Source organism: Phascolarctos cinereus, unplaced genomic scaffold (assembly GCF_003287225.1).
Source record: "Phascolarctos cinereus isolate Bilbo 61053 unplaced genomic scaffold, phaCin_HiC Scaffold_2;HRSCAF=192, whole genome shotgun sequence".
NCBI classification, from domain to species: Eukaryota; Metazoa; Chordata; class Mammalia; order Diprotodontia; family Phascolarctidae; genus Phascolarctos; species Phascolarctos cinereus.
In genome coordinates, this window is record NW_027555625.1 from 3,303,798 (window position 1) to 3,321,762 (window position 17,965).

Below are 17,965 nucleotides of genomic sequence, written 5' to 3' on the forward strand. Positions count from 1 at the left end.
GCGTCCCTTAGAGCCGCCAGCCCAGGCTCGCTTTAGTGGTCCGGACCGGGTTCGCTTGGGGGCAGGGCAGACAGTACAAAAGTCAACAGCCGAGGGCAGCACTCGGTCCCGCCGGTCCTTGGTTTGTCCGGCTGAGCTGTGGTCCTGAGCCAAGGCTCCTGCGCACAGTCCGTGTCCGGAGTCTGGGCACGGGCTGGCCCACACTGGCGGAGGGCCTGCGTGCATATATTAGGTGCTCAGTAAATACACTAGGAATGCGGGTGGGAGAACTGGATAGGAAGGAATGGAAAGCTCCCTGCTAGGAGTCCATGCCCCCATCCGACGGTACCCTGACTTGCCCCGGCCGACACCTCTCGGCTCTCTGCCCCAGAGCAAGCCAAGACTCAGGGCGCCCAGGCCGGAGGGATGGCCGCCAGGTGAGGCTGCCGCGGCCCAGCCTCGGAAGCACGGGGGAGGAGGGGCTGGGCCCAAGCTCGGGGGGGGGGGGGGCGGACCCTGTCAGGGGAGGGGGCGGGCAGGGGAGTGGCCCGGGAGGGCAGGGAGGTAGGCCGGGCGGCCGCTGCGGCGCCAGAAGCTCCGAGGGCAGTTAAGACTCCGCCTTGGGTTTATTAGGAGCGCTAGGAGGCGAGCCAGCCCCGCCGAGGCGCCCAGACAAGCGAGCGAGCCCCCGGCCCTGCCAGCCCAGCCGCACCCCGCCTCGTCTTGGTCATCTCCTTCCTGGCCAAGGGGTGCAGCAGCCGGAGCCCGCCCAGCGAAGCGGCCAGAGCAGCCCCAGCCCAGCTCGGGCACCCAGCAGCGGCGCCCCATCCCGCCACAGCCCAGCGGAGGCAGCGGCACCAGCAGCGGCAGCGGCAGCGGCGGCCCCGCTCAGTCCTGAGCCCAGTCCGGAGCCCGGCGGCGGCAGCAGCACCAGCATCATGCCCGGCGTGGCGGTGGCGCTGCTGGGGCTGTGCGCCCTGGCGCTCTGTGGGCAGCCGGCTCTCTCGGTGAGTGTGTGTGAGTGTATGTGTGCGCGTGCCCCGGGACACGTGGGCCCCCCCTTTCTCTGCTCCCCCCACCCCCGGTCGGCCGGGGCTTTTCCGGCCGCTGCCTGGCTTGCCTCCGCCCCCGACCCCCCATTCAATTATTTTAAACGGCCGCACATGTGCGCCCCTCCGCCGCTGTTGGGATGGGGACAGCCCGGGCCCCCGTGGGCACCTCAGCCGCGGGGCCCCTCCCGCCCTCATCCCGCTTCCCTCATCCCGCTTCCCTCACCCCCGCCCCTTCCCTGCGCCGGCCCTAATTCAAACCAGATCCCGGCTTGGAGCTCGCCTCCTCCAGAGCAGATCGGATTCCTTGCGCGCCAGTACCACCCCCCCCCACACACCGTCCAGTCCCCGGCCGTCCTTTCCCTTTGCTTCCTGCAGCAGGAAGTTTTCCAGGAGGCGGCCCGCGGGCCCCCTCCTTGCCTCTGGGACCCCCCTCCCCCACTGTGGCTGGGGGGCGCTTGGTAGGGTGGTCACCCTTGAGGGAGAGGACCGATGGGGGTAGGGGGTGGGGGGAGGGGGGTGGAGCACCCCCAAGGCCTTAACTTTGTCCCATAGAGTGAAAGAGCCGGCTCTTGGCATGGGGGTGCAGCTTTGCTCGTCTCCCTCTGGGCCCAGTTTGCACGGTGACCCCCTCCCATGCACTGAAGCACCAGGCTTTGAGGCAGGACCAGGCACTAGGGGCGCCCCCGCGCCCCCCCCCCCCCATTGCCAGGGAGAGCCGAGGAGGAGGAGGAGGGCCTTTCTCTGTAAGCTGCCGGGTGAGCTTTGGGATCCCCAGCTCCATTCCGGGTACCTTCGGGTCGTTTCTGCCGTCAGCCGCTTTCCATCTGGATCTCCCAGCGTGACTGCTGTCTCCCTGGCTTTGCTCCCCCAAAAGCTAAAAACTTCTCAACTGGGCTTTCAGAGAACTGAGTTCTGAGCTGCCTCTTCAGCGGTTGGAGATCTCTGGGTGGAGGGCTCCCCTGGCTTTGTTCTTCTAACAACGAAAAGCAAAACAAATTCCTCTCCCCACCTCCAACCAGTCCATCAGGCCCCGGGGCCAGGATGGGGGCCCTTTGGAATCCCCTGAGCAGGACCTGCAAGCATGGCCGCCAGGTGGACCCATTGGGCATAGAGCAAATCAGGAACCTTCTCTCCCTGCCACACACAACTGGAGTCAGGCCTCCCCCAGGTTCTAGCATGAGAACTAGAAGAACCCAGTTTGACCCCTCCTCTTGCTATGGGAGGAACTGAGGCCCATCGAGTTTTGAAAAGGGGCCTTAAAGACAACTCCTCTTCCAAAGAGGGGAAACTGAGGCCTAGAGGGGCCCCACAGGAAGAGAAGTGGGTGTCAGGTGGGCAGCAGGTTTCCCAGAAGGGTCTCCAGCTTTCTCTGTAGGCTAGGTGCCCAGGGTGTCACACCATCCAAATTAAGGGTCTCTAACTACTTCTCCCTGACTCAGCTGGCCTAGTAAGCAGGAAGGGAAAATATGAGCCCCAGCCTTTGCTAGATGCTGCTCACCTTGCAGATGGCAGAGAGAAGACATGCTGGCACCTCAGGGGGCAGGTGTATGTGTATATCAGGGTGGGGAATGAGGAGGGGGATTGTCAGTGAGCAGCCTGGTGCAGAGGCCCCCCCACACCTGAAGGCCACTTTTCTGGGTGACCTTTGCCAAGTCTGCTCCATGAGGGCTTGGTGTCCTGTGGCCCCTCCAGCCCTACATACTCCATATCTGTTTCAGCTTCTAGGAGTTCACTGTGGTGGAGGCTTAGCTGATCTTGGAGCAGGAGTAAGATTTTAATAATCTCTGCCAACAGGGAGAAAGTGTCTGGGTTCCCTTCCAGCCCTTGGAGCTCGGCTGGGGGCCAGTTTGTCTAAGCTGGCCCAGGCTGCTGGCTACAGCGAATGGCCTGGCTTGCCCTGCCCTGCCCTGCCTTCGTGTAGTGACTGATGCCTTCTCTGAGCCTCTCCCCACCTGGGGCTTCCTCAGTGCCATGTGTCACCCTAGTTGGGCACCTGGGTCCTCTTGGCACCTCTGTCTGTCTTGGATGTGGGGCAGACGTAGCACCTTGGCTTGAGGACGACCTGGTTTCATGCCAAACATGGTGTGATGGGTTAGCTTTGAGACCCCCCCCCCGCCTCTCTGTGGTGAATGGCTCTCCCAGCTGGAGGTGGCTGATCTCCTCGAAAACGTGTGTGCATGTATGTGTGTCATGTCAGAGGGAGGTCCATGAGCGTGGTTTTCACGCTGAAGCCAAGTGGCCAGGGAACTTGGGGGTCTGTGAGCAGTGTCCAAGGATGGATTTGAACTCATATCTCTTGGACTCTGAGTCCAACCTTCTGTCTGCAATACCTCACTGCCTCTCAGCAATATGGAAAAAACATTGGTTAGGAGCCAGATGACCAGGGTTCGAATCTTGGCTGGTTCTTGCTCAGACCTGGCCTGAAATGGGAGGTAGTTTCTTCCTCTGGAAAATGTCGGGTTCAGACATGATGGCCTTTTCTAGTTCTTCTCATGCTGGTGCATTGTCTAGGGAGGGAAGGAGGAAGGAAGGAAGAGAAGACCTGGGTGTTATGGCTCTCTGCCGCTTAGGGTTTTTTAAATTTTTTTCCTTTTTGCTGAGGCAATTGGGGTTAAGTGACTTGCCTACGATCACCCAGCTAGTAAGTGTTAAGTGTCTGAATCAGGATTTGCACTCAGGTCCTCCTGACTCCACAACCAGTGCTCTATCCACTGCGCCCCCTAGCTGCCCCCTACTGATTAGGTTTTAAAGAGTAGTTCAGCCACGTCCGGCTCTTCGTGACTCCATTTGGAATTTTCTCAGCAAAGATGCTGAAGTGGTTTGCCATTTCCTTCTGCAGCTCATTTTATAGATGAGGAAACTGAGGCAAACAGAGTGAAGTGACTTGCTTAGGGTCACACAGTGTCTGAAGCAGGATTTGAACTTGAGTCTTTCAGACCCCAACACTTTGGGCAGCCAGGGCTCCTTTCTGTTACCATGGTCAGCGTTTGTCTCCCTCTGCTTAAGGGACGGTACTTCCCAGTCCTAAGTGACTGTGTGGAGGGAGGCGGAGTACTTAGCCCCCTGCCCTGGTACCTGTGGAGCCCCAAAGGTTGGACCTAGGGATGGGAGCCCCGCAGCCAACACAGAGAGGGCCAAGGTTGCTGGTGACTCGGCTCCCCTCCCCTCCCAATGTGCTGGGAACGCTGCCCAGAGCAAGGACTAGGGGCCACTGAATGGTTTCTGGAGCCAGCCCCAAGAGACTCAAGCAGGTTTGTCTGAATAGCTCTCTCTGGGGCCAGGTTTGAGGGCTGCCCGGCCCCCTTTCTGGATTTGCCTTCCTTTCTTCTGGGTACAAACTCTTGCTCTGGAATAACTTTTCCCTTTTCCGGCATAAAAACAGCTCCCTTAATGATAGGGGACTAGTAGAGACATTTCCCTGCGTGGTTGGAGAGGCTCCTGGGGAAGGAGGGGAGGGAGCTGGCTCCCTTGGCCTTCCGCTGCTTTCCAGAGATGATGTCACTCTTGGCTCGGGCTTCTGGTTTTACTGGGAAGCCACACTGGGTTGGCCATTCTCTGGTTGTTACCTGTGGTTGGGGGAGGGGGCGCCACTCTGACTCAGAGGGAGGCTCCCAGATTGAGAGCATGAAGAGCCCATCCGGTCTCACCTCCTCATTTTACAGGTGAGGCAACTGAGTCAGCTTAGAGAGACAGTGACTTGCCGAGAGTCACATAGCTAGGTGGTGAGTGACGGGCAGATTTCGAAGCCAAGTCTTCTGGCTGCCCAGGAAGGAGTCCAGTTTTTAGTTTTAGCCCCAGAATGCTGAGCCTTGGGCCAGGCTTTTCCCTGAATGGGCTGCCAGCATGTGAGACTGTGTAAGGCTCAGACCGGCGATGTTTGCTAGGCACAGAACACCAGGGACTTAGAAAACTAGAGCAAGTTTGTTAGAAATGTATGTAAAATAAGGGTAAAGAGCCTTGAAGTGAGAGCCAACGAGACCCTTGCTATCTTGAAGCCTGATCTTGGGTTGCTTGGGGCCATTTCTTGCCTTGCTCTGACACCCCGGCTCAGCAAAGCAACTCCAGTTAGGCTACCAGGTCAGATGAGATCTAATCTCAAGAGGAGATACGGCTTCCGCTGGCAAGTCTGGGAGGTGTTAGAAGATCCACACTTGGGTAGCCGGAGGGCCAGCGGCTATGGTGAAATCTGGGATTTGGAACTGGAGGGAGGGATCTGCGCCCTCCCCCCCAGCCCAGGGGGAGGGGAGGGCAGGAAAAGGAGCTCCCCAAGGTCCCCAGGATTCAAACCCATGTCCTTGGAACCAATCGAGGGTTTTTTGTTTTTGTTTTCTACCGGGCTCACTCCCTTGAATGTCAGTCACAGAGATACAAAGTAAAAAAAAAAAAAGCGGTAGCTTGCCAGCCCTGGGGTGGTTATGTTCCCCTTTCTTCTCTCGCTCACAAGAAAATTCAAATCGGTCCAACAATCATTGATTTAATGCTGACTACGTGCCCAGCTGTCCTCCTGAAGCTTACACTCTCCCGAGGAAACAGCATATCCACAGACAAGCAAACCCAAAGCATGCACGGAATTTCAAGTAATTTCCGACAGGTGTTGACAGCGGGGGTGACTCTTGTGCTGTGCCCACCTTCCTGTTCTTCTCCTTCCTGCCTGGGTCTGGGGGCTGGGGATGAAGGGTATCCTTTGGGGCCATGCTCCCCGCCGTTTTCTACAGATGGATAGAAACCATGCATGAGCTGCTGTGGAAGCCAGGGAGGTGGGGGCAGGGGCTCCTTCCTGGGGTAAGACAGCCTGCTCTGCCATGGGGAGGCCTGCTGGACTGGCCTCTGGACCACTTGACCATTGAAAGGGAAAGTCTTGGTTTCTCTCCCCAATAATGATTTCCTGCTTCCTGTCTTAACTTTTCGTGGTCCATGGGGGGATCTTGGGGAAAGCTCTATAAACAGAGGCAGGGAACCTGGATCTCACGTGTGCTAGCTTCCTGGTCATGTCTGCTTGGGCCTTGTTCACAGGAGTCGGAGTTGGGCCTGGAATGGGGAGGTTGGAGGGCAGGACAGGTGCCTGACCGGCTCAAGCTGAGATTGAGCACAAAGGGGTGCTGGGCACGAGAGTCCTAGTTTACACTGAGCTGGCACTTGAGGCCAGCCGAGGGTAACCCAAGTGCCTGTCAGCTCTGCTGGGTTCCTGAGCCAGGCTAGATGGGGGTGGGAGTGGGGGGCAGGGTAGATGTGTTCTGTGGCTCAGTGTGATATCCCCCTCCTCATTCCAGCCCCTTCTTTCTTCCCCACTAACAAGACTACAAATGATTTACACTCCTTTCCTACCCTGGCATATAGTAGGGGATTAATAAATGTTTATGGATTGATTGACTGGAAGATGGAGGGCTGGGGCGGGGAGCCCCCTGGAGTTAGAGGGATAATGCAGACTGGCCGACAGGCCCTCACACAAAAATCTCTGCTGGCATGGGAAGGAGAGCAGACAGTGGCCTTACTGCCTTTGTCCAGAAAAGGAAACTGAGTGCCCAGGGTTACTCAGCTGGGAAAGAACGGGGTTGGGGTCTGCATATAAGCCTCTTGCCTCTAACATCACGTTGATGATGATGATAATTATGTTCTGTGACCTCCCACGTTTACAAAGCACTGGACGACCATTCTGAAGGGATGCTATTATTCTCCCCATCTTACAGATGGGAAAACTGAGGCTCAGATTAGGGAAGGGACTTTGGAGGCCCTGTGCTGCAGTCAAAGGGGTTTTGACTTTGGAATTAGAAGGCCTGGGTTCAAATCCTCTTACACACTTGACAAATGGTCACCTGGACTTTGCTTGAGGCCTGCCAAGGAGGGGGAAGCCCACCTAACTCTGTGCACCTGGAGGCTCTAGGCCTCAGTTTTCTCACCTGTAAAATGAGGGTATTTCTTTGAAGTCCTCCTCTGATCCTATGACTGGCCCAGGGTCACTCAGTGAGAGTCTGAGACGGGATTTGAACCTAGATCTTGATGGCTATAGGTCTAGACTGCTGCCCCTGGAGGAGGTTTCTGGAATCTGAGTACCTGTATGTGCCAGACACTGGGGCTGGGGGGAGGAGCCGAAGCCCCTGCTCTCCAGAGCTCATTCCACCCTCAGCCAACGTGGAAGGTAGCAGGACTGGGGTGTGAGGATGTGTCCCCGCCCTTCGAGGAAGGATGAGGTCTCCTGGCTGGGACAACCAGATGAGGTGGAGAGCAATGGGGAGGGGACAGAGAGAGCTAGAATCTCCCTGGAGGCAGGCCCAGCACCCACCCTGGGGGCCGCTCAAAGCTAGGATCAGGTGTATGGGGAGTGGAGAATGGGGAGGGACCCTCTGGACAACAGAGAGGTTCTGTGGATTTGGAGTTCAGGCCTGGGTTCGAATGCAGGCAAAATCGAGGCTCCTTCTCCCTCCGGGGGCCTCAGATGAAATGGAGAGCCCTGCCCAGGAAGTCTGGAGGCCCCATCCCCCCCACCAGTTTAAGGGCTGAGGGCAGCTTGACCATCTCTCCGCTGTTGACGCAGTCCAGCTGTGGCACATCTGCTTCTTCTTCCATTCCCGTCCCCTGCCCTGCTCAGACCTCTCTGTTAGGGCCTCACTGGCTGCCTAATTCTAGGTGATTGGCCCTTCCTCCACCCTGGGGGTGACTCACCCAGGTGTGGGCCCTGGGGAAGGAAGTGGGGCTGTGTGTGCTGGGAGAGATCTGGGGGAGATTCCCATCTTTAAATCCCCAGGTGCGGCTTTCCTGTGGAAACACGGAGGCTTCTGACTTCTGGAACCCTGACCCCAGTGAGAGCAGGGGTATGGCCGGCTGGTACAGTGGGAGGAGACTGGGTGTGACGTGAAGCAGATCCCTTCTGCTCCCTGGTTCTCGGGCTCCCCACCTGCCCAGCAAAGAGGTTGGCCTTTCCAGCCCCTGCATCCCCTGGCTCCGCATCCTTTACTGGGACGCTTGGCCTGCGTTTCTTCCAGAGCTCAGTCTAGAGTCCGTGGGGACAGGAGACCCTTCTTCAGGAAGTTTTCAGTTTGAGAGGAAGGAATTAAGGGGTTGAGGGTGAGGGCTCTGAGGAGGGTAGTCCCTGACCTGGGCCTGAAAGAAGGGAGCCTCCCTAGCATGGGACAATGAGTGAGCAAATTCAAGGTGGTGGGGAAGGGTAGGGCAGGACAAGGTCGGTGGTAGCCGAGGTCCACTTGGCCCAGGATGGAGGATGGGACTGGGATCTGGTCTCCACTGGCCCTGAGCCATGAGGGAAGCTGAAGGCAGGCTGCTAGGCCGATGCCCCAGGGACAAACAGGTCCTCCTGTTCAGTTCTGGGCTGGACTGGGCTGGTACACACCCCTGCCCGGCTCTGCCTGGCGGTGGGGGCTGCCTCCCAAACTTCTCTGAGACTTGCATGGCCGTCAGAGGCATGAGCAGGGATTGAATCCAGGCCCTGCCTCGATGACCTTGGCAAAGTCGCTTCCCTTTTCTGGGGCTCTGTTCTGTCCCATCCTGCCCCTCCCCGGGCCATCAAGGGGCCCGGGCTCAGGGGTCTCCAAGTCTCCGCCTCCTCCCATGCCCTGCCCCAGGAGCTCAGTAAATCTTTGTTGATTGAGTAATCGTTCAGTTCCTCGATTGGGCTCCAGTCTGTCCCCCAATTGCTGGCAGCCAAACCCCAGGCCCTCGACCCTTTGAGGGCAAAGGTGATGTGGCTCTGGGTTTGGGGCTGGTGAGGGTAAGAGATAAGGTCCATTGATTTAGGGGCTTTAGCCCAGGGCAGGATGAGATTTCCTAGAGATGCTCCTGGGGCTTGTTCTGGGCCAGCCTGCCCTGGGGGCTCTGCCCGTGGCTGTGGGCCACATTCCGGCCAGTGCAAGAGCCGATCCTAGCCTGTCTCTGTCACTCCCTGTGGGACCCGTGACATAAAATGATGAGGTCCCACTCGATGCCCCTGAGTTCTGGGTCACTCTCGTGGTTTGACGGGTACAGCTGACCCTGGATTCTGGGCCTTCAAACCCTCTCACTTTACAGAGGCCCAAGAGAACGGTGAACACCTGCCCAAGGCCCCATTGCAAATTAGCCACATTAATTCCTGAGGTTTTTGAGATGAAAAATGTAAATGGAGGAAGAGAGGGAATGTCCACAGTGACCCCGGTGGCCGTAGGTGCTCATCCTGCCTGCTGGAGGCTGACCTCACTGATGTCCCCCGACCCCCGCTGGCCTACGTGGCCCACCCCCCACTGGGCATGGGACCAGTCCTGGTCTGCAAGGTTATCAGGCAGTAGGGGAGGAGCCAGGGCTGCGGCTTACATCTTCTGCTCATGAGTGGGTCAGTGAGCCTTCCTCCTCCCACCCTCCTCCTCCTTTTCTCCTTCCTCTTCCTCCCCCCCTTCCTCCTCCTCTTCTTCCTTCTTCCCCTCCCCTCTACCCCTCCCCCTTTCTCCCTCCTCCTCCCCCTCCCTCTCCCTCCTCCCCTTCCTTTCCCCCTCCTCCTCTTCCTCTCCATCCATTTATTCCTTTCACAGGTATCTGGGCTCTGGCTCTGTAACTCGCCGCCTCCCCCACGCACAGCCATGGCCAGGGAGGAGGGAGAGACCCCATTTTACCGAACAGGAAACCAAGGCTCAGGGCCTTAATGCAGCCAGCCTTCCATCCCAGGCTGGTGAGAAGGCCCTGAAGGAAGGTCCGGGTTTGAATCCTGCCTCTACCATTTGGCTGGCCAGAGCCCTTCTCACTCTGTTTCCCCTAGTGTAGATGAGAGGCACGGACTGGATGATGTCTGAGAAAAGAGAGGGGTCAGTGGATGTTGCTGGCCATGGGCCTACTGGGAGGGAGTGGCCCCGGGTGCCGGGGCCCCTCCATCTATAAAGTAAGGGGACAGTGACAGCAGAGCCCCCGGCCTGGATTAGGATCTGGCTCTCCCCATTACCTCATGGGGGAGCTGGAAGAGCCCCTTCCCCTCTCCAGGCCTCAGTTTCCTCCCCTGTAAAATGGGGGCACTGGCCCCTTCAGCTCCCACTCTTTGGGTTGGACCTCATTTGTCCAGCAGAGTTTAGTGTGTGCCAGGCACTGGGGGGTGGGCATTCACGCCAAGACCCGGGGGGGGGCAGCGCTGAGTGGACGCGGGGCCGAGTCTTAGCCCATGCTTCTGGGGCTCTGGAGCTGGTGCCTAGAGCCAGCCCAGCCCCTCTTTGAGGCTGCTTTGGGGGCTGACGTCACCCTGAGTTTTCATTGTAGGGAGAGAACTCGCTCTAGGTGTGCCGGCGGTGACTAAGGGAGGGCCCCTCCCAGGACACAGGGCCTGGGGTGGGGGGGGGGGCTCCCACAGGGCCAGCCTGGGCCGAGACTTCGCCCAGCCTCTCTTTGGGGCAGCCAATGGCTCTCTAGCCCCATCCTCCAAGGAAGCTTGACTGGGGTGGGGTGGGGAGAGATGTGGCCCTCAGGTGCCCACAGGGCCCTAGGCTGGGTGCCGGGCACGATGCAGGTCCCTAGGCACTTGGGAAGTGTCCAGGGCTAAAGCTGAGCCGAGGTCCTGCCTCTGCTCTGTGCTGACGTCCAGATGGCAGCCCCATCTGCCAGCTGGCCTCAGGGAGGGAGGAGAGGGTGGAGGACAACACAGATATCCCAGGAGTGTTGGCTGTGGGGCCGCCTGGGTTCGAATCCTGATGGCTCTGGGTTAGCTGTGTAGCCTCCAGCCAGGCCCTACCCTGTCTAGGCCTCACTTTCCTCTTTTGTAAAATGTAGTCATTGGACTGAGAGACTGATCTGCCAGCTTTCTGCCTGTGCTATATAAACCCCTAGATGTGTGAACCCCTTGGGAGGATAGGTGGGGTCTCCAAAGGGGAGCTAGAGGGCCCAGTAGGAGCAAAGAGGGGTATATGCATGTACATGTGTGTACACATGTGTGCATGTGCACATGCATTCATGTGTATGTGTGTGTGTGTGCGCCCACATCACTGATGGCTTCAGGGGACAGCGGGTCTCCAGTGGGTCTACAGGCCAGGCCAGCCTGGTGCCAGCATGACGAAAGCCGGGTCTGCTGTTCTCTGTCTCCTGGGTCCTTGTCCCTCTCCAAGCGATGGAGCCAGACTGGAGCTTGGGTTGTTTGTAATTCCAGGCTCCAGAGCTGGAAATCATCATGAAGTGCTGTCTTTGCTAGACCTAGGAGGAAGCTGGGCCCACAGGGGAGAGGGGGCTCACCCAGCTCCCTTGGCCAGCTGTGAGCAGTGAGCAGCATGGTCATCCCGAGCCTTGGGGGGAGGCTGCAGCCGGTCTCTGTTTTCATGGGGCAGTGGGTGGAACTGGCACCTACCAACGTGGGCATTGAGTGAAGGGGCTTGGGAGGAGCCTGTGCCCTGGTGCCAACCCTGCTCTGTGGGCTCTGGCCGGTCTGAAGAGTGGTGTGTGTGTCCCCAGCACGAGCTGCCCCGAGGCCTTGCGGGGGCTCTGGCTCTGGGCACCACCGGGCAGGCTGAGGGTGGTGCTCCTGTTTGCTTTGCCCGCCTCTCCCCAGGGCTGGCTGCTGGTCATTCACTTTGCCCTGTTTTCTGCCAAGCCAGGTGGGCGGGCAGAGGCAAAGTCCAGCAGCCATGAGTGGGTGGGCAGGCAGGCTGGGCTGGTATGCCTAGGGGGTGCTGGGGACTGGGCCATCTCAGAGCCTCCAATGTGAGCTTCCTGAGGGCAGGGACCGTGGTTCTGCCCCCTCTTTGTATTCCCAAGGAACGTCTGACCCATAGTGAGAGCTTCACCACGCTTGTTGACTGACTGTCTGATGTCATGGCTGGTTGATGGGCGGGTGGGACAGGGCCGAGGAAGGGGCTCCAAACTTTCTGCATGTCAGAGCTAGGAGGGACTCAAGACACTTCTGGTGTACCTTGCTCATCTGAGATCTGAATCAAGGCCAGCTCTCATGGGGATCCCTCAGCTCCTCAGTGGCCGATCCCAGGATTCTCCTCCCATCTGGGGCCGTGACAATGCTCCACAGTGGGTCGGCTCTGCCCTGCCAGGCTTCCATCCGCCTGACATTCCCAGAGCTAGGGCCAGGCTGTCCTCGTGCCAGCTTGCCCCAGCCAGGAGCCCTCTAAGAATCCCAGGCTGAGTCAGAAGGGCTTTGGGGCCTGGCTGGTGTCCACCACCCCCCCGCTCCCAATTACCTGTGCCTTTTTATAGATGGGGCAAATGCCCTTTAGTGATGCTGAGAGGGGCATCAGAGACTCTGCTAGGAAATCCCTGGTCTTAGGAGCTGCGATCTTTTCAGTGAAGGCTGTTGCACATTGATGAAACATTCATCCTTGAAATAAGAGAAATGACCTATCCCCGGTCACCCGTGCCCAGTATGTATCCCAGCTCAGATGTCTTGCTTGAGGCGCCCACCTTCTCCACGAGCCAGGCTTTGCTGCTCTCTGAGGGGGGGCTGAGGACCTACCACAGGTCCCTCCTGCTTGCCCGGGACAGGGCAGACGTGCAGACTAGAGAGAGGGCAGTCTTGTGCTACACCTGGCTTTGGGCCACCAGGACTATGTGGTAGCTGAGTGAGCACAGCATGGGATTCTGTATTGGGAGGACTGGGTTCAGATCCTGCCTCTGGCTGACATCACCTTGGATGAGTGGCTTTACCTCTGAACGTTGCTTCCTTATCTGCAGAATAAGGCCATTGTGGGCAGAGAGGCTTGTAGGCCTGTGAGCCAGAGGGAAATGTGAGCAGATCCTTTCTGAGAACGAGCCTGGCCAGAGGAAGAACTTGGGGCCGTTCTAACTCTGGTCTCTGGGCCTGCAGACATGGCTGGTGACGTGGAGGGAGCCAAGGATGGCCTCCTCACTTGGCCTCAGTTTCCCCATCTGTAAAATAAGGGGGGAGGGATTGGGTTCACTGAACTTTCCAGCCAGGGCCCCCTTGAGCTCCAGGAAGGCTGCTTGGAGGCAGGGGCATTTCGCCTGGGTGTCCTCTGGGAAGAGGCGAGGACTGTGTCCTAGGAGTTCAGAGGGAGGCTGAAAATCCCAGTTCAGGTTTGAGAGCACCTCCCCCCAGCAACCTTATGAGGGAGACAAGGGGTCAGTGATCCCTGCTTCACACTGAGGCTCAGGCAAGCGTGCAGAGGCCTAGTGGGTGAGTGTCCACACCTGTGCTGTTTCCTGGGCCTGCCACCAGGTCGTGTTTCAGGCTCAAAATATCCTGTGGTCATTAAGAAACCGGGGGCAGGGCATCCCCGGAAATCTTGAGTGGCTCAGTCTGGGGTGGAAGGTGGTTTCAGGATGGCTGGTGGGTTGAGCCGGCTCTGCCCTGCTGCCTGGGAAGCCTTCCTTTGTTACAAAGGAAAAAACCAGGTAACCAACACTGAAGGCTACATGTCCCTGGTGTATGCAGCATTCCACACCCATAGTCCTCCGCCTCTCTGAAGAAAGGAGGGGAGTCATACTTGATTTTTTTTTAGAGTGGAAAACATTGCTAGTGCTTGAAAGTTCTCAGAGAGGCTGCTCCCCCTCCCCCAGCCTCCAGGGTGTCCCTGGAGGAGGACCTGGAGCAGTTTACAAAAGTCTGTCATGAACTCCTTTTACCTGAGGCCTAGAAGGTGGGCAGCTAGGTGGTGCTACAATGGATAGAGGCACGTTCATCTTCCTGAGTTCAAATCATCCTCTGCCACTTCCTAGCTGTGTGACCCTGGGCAAGTCACTTCACCTGGTTTGCCTCAGTTTCCTCATCTGTAAAATGGGCTGGAGAAAGTGAGACAGCCCTGCCCCCTGCCTCCTGCAAGCCTTTCCTGATCTCTGCCGCCTGGCTTCATGGAAGAGATCTAGACTGGAAGCCTAGCAGTATCTCTGCCAAAAGAACCCAAACAGGGTCTCAGAGAGTCAGCTGAACAGCAAAAGCAGTGTTCTTCATCTTGGGTGCGTCGCTCTCCCCAGGAGACAAGAGGAACCGGGCTCTGGGGTGTCTAGGAGGGCAGTCCGCCTCCCCTATTTCACAAAGGAGGAAGCTGATGGCTCCGCAGGAGGACAGCCTCGCCCAAGGGAGGAGAAGCAGGATTGGAGGCCTGAGGGCTGCCTGGCTTCCAGTCTAGATCTCTTCCATGAAGCCAGGCGGCAGAGATCAGGAAAGGCTTGCAGGAGGCAGGGGGCAGGGCTGTCTCACTTTCCCCTGCCCCAAGGATGGCCTGGGCGGGCTTGGGTGGAAGAGCAGGAGTCTGGGCTGGGCCAGTGTGCCCACCCACGCCCGGGTGAAAGGCAAGCCGAGGAACTGGTCCTCTGCCTTCTGGCCGCCGTTATCCTGGAGCCCGGCTCCCCATTGCCTGGTGCACGGGCAAGTCCTGGCTTGTGTTGGCTCTCTGCTTTCTCCATCTTCTGCTCTCCTCCCAAGGCTGGGTTCTCTCCCTGGGCCTGGGACCTGGCTGCTGGGAGCCTGTCTTCTCTGTGCTGCTGGGTGCGGGGAGCTTGGTGGACCCCCCCCTACCCGGGAGGGTCCTGAAGCTCTAGCTGGTCATTAACACCTCAGTATGAATTAGGCTCTCCGGGTTTTGTCTCCCCTCCCCTCCTTCCCCATGATAATTGCCGGGCAGGGCTGGGTGGGGGAGGTGGGTGGGAGAGCAGGCCTGGGCAGAATCAGGAACACTAGAGAGCCAGGTTCTGTACAGAATCCTCCTCTGGACCTCTGAGGGGGTCAGAGACCCCACCTCGCTTCAGCCCCTGGGAGGCCCAGGATGAGGCGGGCAGATTTCCTCCCCACCCATCCCCCAGCTGGATCTTGTCCACAGGTGGGAGAGGGTCAGGGCGGCGGGCCTCCCTTATTGTCATCCTCTGTCCAGAGGGGTGCAAGGGGCCAGAGAAGCCACAGGGGTGGCTATATGTCCCCGAACTCTCCAGTGAGATCCAGGGCTGGGGGAGGGGTCCCTGGCCCCTCCTGAGGTGGGTGTGGGAATGAGAGCTCCTGGGAGTTGGGGGGCTTGGCTTCATCTCGGGGCTGTTGGCATTGGTTGGCCCCTCAGCTCGCCCCCCTTGGAGCTTCTGCGTGGTAGGTGGGCTGGTGGGTTTCCTCTGGGCCGGCGGTTCCCTGGTGAGGGAGGGTCCCTCCTTTCACCAGTGCAGACCGGCTGCTGAGATTCGAACAGAATTGCCTAGAGGTTAAGTGACTTGCCCAGGGTCCCACAGCCAGTGCGTCAGAGGTAACGCTTGAACCCAGATCTCTGGAGGTTATTCTGCATCCCAGCCTGGCTCTCTCCATCTACCACGCCCCGATGGCATCTCTAAGTTCTGACTCCCTGTGATGGGATCTCCATTTTACAGACTGGGTCTGAAAGGCTGAAGTTCTGAGTCCTAGATGGGCCACTGTGCCCCAGCTCCTCCCTGGCTGTGCTGACAAGGAAGATGAAGTTTGAGCTCCTGTGACTAAGTCAGGGGCCGGGGAGAGGCTCCCCGGGGCTCCCTCCATGTTCCCCCAGCCCTAGCCAGGAAGCTGGGGGCTCCTTGGAAAGGGCTTATTTGTGGTTCTTGACTTTCCCATCTGTAGAAGGGGGGGGACTGGCAGCCTCAGAGGATCCCCCTGGATCTGACCTCCCCCAGCTCTGAAGGTGGGACTCATGGATATCCCTGTGTGTGTGTATGAGTGTAAGTGTGAGAGAGAGTATGAGTGTGAGTGTGTGTGTATGTGAGTGAGAGTGTGTGAGTGTGTGTGACTAAGAGAAAATGTGTGAGTGTGAGTGTGAGAGTGTGCGTGTGAGTGTGAGAGAGTGTATGTGTGCGTGTGTGAAAGTGTGTGTGTTGAGTATGTAAGAATGTGAGAGAGTGAGTGTGAGAAAGTGTGTGAGTGTGAAAGTATTTGTGTGTGTTGAGTGTGTGTGAGTGTGTATGTGTGTGTGAGAGAGTGTGTGTGAGAGAAAGTATATGTGTTGAGTGTGTGAGTGTGTGTGAGTGAGTGTGAGAGAATGTGTGTGTTGAATGTGTGAGAGAGTGTGTGTGAGAGAAAGTGTATGTGTGTGAGTGTGAGAGAAAGTATGTGTTTGTGTGTGTTGAGTATGTGGGTATGTGTGTGCGTGTGTGTTGTGTGTGTGTGTGTGTGTGAGAGAGAGAGAGAGAGAGAGAAGATTGAGGATTATTGCCTCCATTTACAGTGGAGGAAACAGAGGCATTTTGCCTGGGGTCTCACAGCTAGTGCGTTCCAAAGTTGAGAGGGCAGCCCCCCACACCCAGCATCTCAGGAGGAAAGATCTATGAAGGCAGAGCAAGCTTCCTGCCCCCCAGTCACCTTCATTCCTTACTCAGGACCCTAGAAGGTGCTCTCTCCCAGCCGGCTGGGAAAATGAGCTAAGTCAGCTGGGCAACGCTGGCTTGTTGGCAGGGGGCGTATGCCAAGGCGTGATCCAGGCCAGAGCCAGGCCTCTCCCTGCTCTCCTGGCGCCCCCCTTGCCCTAGGCAGCCAGAGCTCTGCCCTCCCCCTCATGTCCACACGGCCCTGGGCAGATGCATTTTGTTCCCAGTCGCCCCAGTCTCGCTCCCTTCAGAAAGGCCCTTCTGAGATGACTCAGGCTCGCTCCTCGGCTCCCCCGCTCTTTACGGCTGGGTCCCTGCCCCCTCTGCTTTGCCCTGTCTTTCTTTGCTGCAGCCGCACCCGGCCTGGGCACGCTATGGCTTGTCTTAGATTCTCGGTGGGAGGAAAGGAAGCTGATAAAAGATTGGGTCTGCCAGGACAGAAGATGGTGATGCCTGCTGGCCACTGGCAGGCGGGTGGGTGCAGGGATGGCTGGCTGGGCGGTGGCCCCTTCTGGAAGCTCCTGCCCCTCCTTGACAAAGCTTTGGGGTGGTGGGCCCCGAGTTCTCAGAGAGGGTCTCAATTGGTCCTCAGTGACTCTGAGAGGCCAGGGCATTGACCGACAGGGAAGGGTGGCCATTCTAGGGCTCAGATTTCTGGATCGCTGACCCCGATGGGCCTCCAGAGCTGGCCTGGCCAGCGCCCTGTGAGACTGCAGAAGGCAGCTCTGTTTTCTGGTTCATACCCCTTTCAGGGTGCAGCCCATCCTCTTGACAGTGGGGCATGCAGGACGAGGAGTCTGGAGGCCTGGGCCCTAGTCCTGGCTGTGTGACCCCGGGCAAACTCCATTCCCTGTCTGGGCCTTGACTTCCTCATCTTTAAACCAAAAGGAGAGGGGGCCCCAGCTCCCTCTCAGCTCTGCCCCCTCTGAATTCTGCTTGGGTTTGTCAGCCCCACCCCAGACTCGCTAAGGGTGTCTCTTTCCCTGGAGCCTCTGCTTCTCTCCTCACTAGTGTTAGGGTTGATTTGCAAGTAGGTCCTAGAGGGGAACACCTGGCTTGCCCCGCCCCCCGGATGTCCCCCCAGAACACCTGCAGAAAGCTGCCCAGGGCGCAGCTGGGGGAGGGCGAGCTGGGGCTGCTGACAGCCAGCTGTGGGAGGACACCCCGTGCTCACTCCATCAGGGAGTGTCGCAATGGTGTCCTCAGGGCTTGGCCTCAAAGGGCCACTTAGTGGGCATTCCTGCTTCAGGCAGGGCAGGGGCAGCCACGTTTCCCTGATAGGGAGAAGTATGCTCAGCAAGTCTCATGTGCGCTCGGGCCACACCATGTTCTTCCCGAAGGACAGTCGGAAAAGGAGAAAGAATGGGAAGGAAAAGGCTGCCTAGGAATGCAGTGGTCAGACGTGTGAAGAGAGTGCATAGCATGTAAGAACTTGGAGCTGGGAGGGCTCAGGGTGGCCCTCAAATTCAGCCCCCTATTTTAGGGAGGAAACTGAGGCCCTGAGAGTGGAGGAGACTTGCCTGAGGTTGCAGGGGTCTGAGACCTAAAGCCAAAGGTGCTTAGCACAGGGCTGGGTACACAGTGGTGCACAATGAATACTTGTTGGCTGTCAGGCCAGTTTGGATCGGGAGAATTCCAGGCTTGAACAGACTGAACTATTGTCAGGACCCTGGAGTACATTCAGGAACAGTGCAGCTCTGTCCTTA

The 17,965-nt window shown here is 58.2% G+C and overlaps 1 protein-coding gene across 3 annotated transcripts in view; it reads left to right on the forward strand.

The window, feature by feature from the left end:
* The first annotated feature begins 548 nt into the window (after positions 1-548).
* Positions 549-17,965, forward strand: part of SDC1 (syndecan 1) — a 28,056-nt gene continuing 10,639 nt past the window's right edge. The window contains exon 1 of one of the 3 annotated variants that reach the window (XM_020967462.2): positions 549-986. In XM_020967462.2, the coding sequence (XP_020823121.1) occupies positions 918-986 (69 nt within the window). In that variant the 5' untranslated portion in view covers positions 549-917. Of the gene's footprint in view, positions 987-17,574; positions 17,684-17,965 lie in introns of those variants that run through there. The other 2 variants (XM_020967461.2, XM_020967464.2) reach the window with 2 other exon arrangements.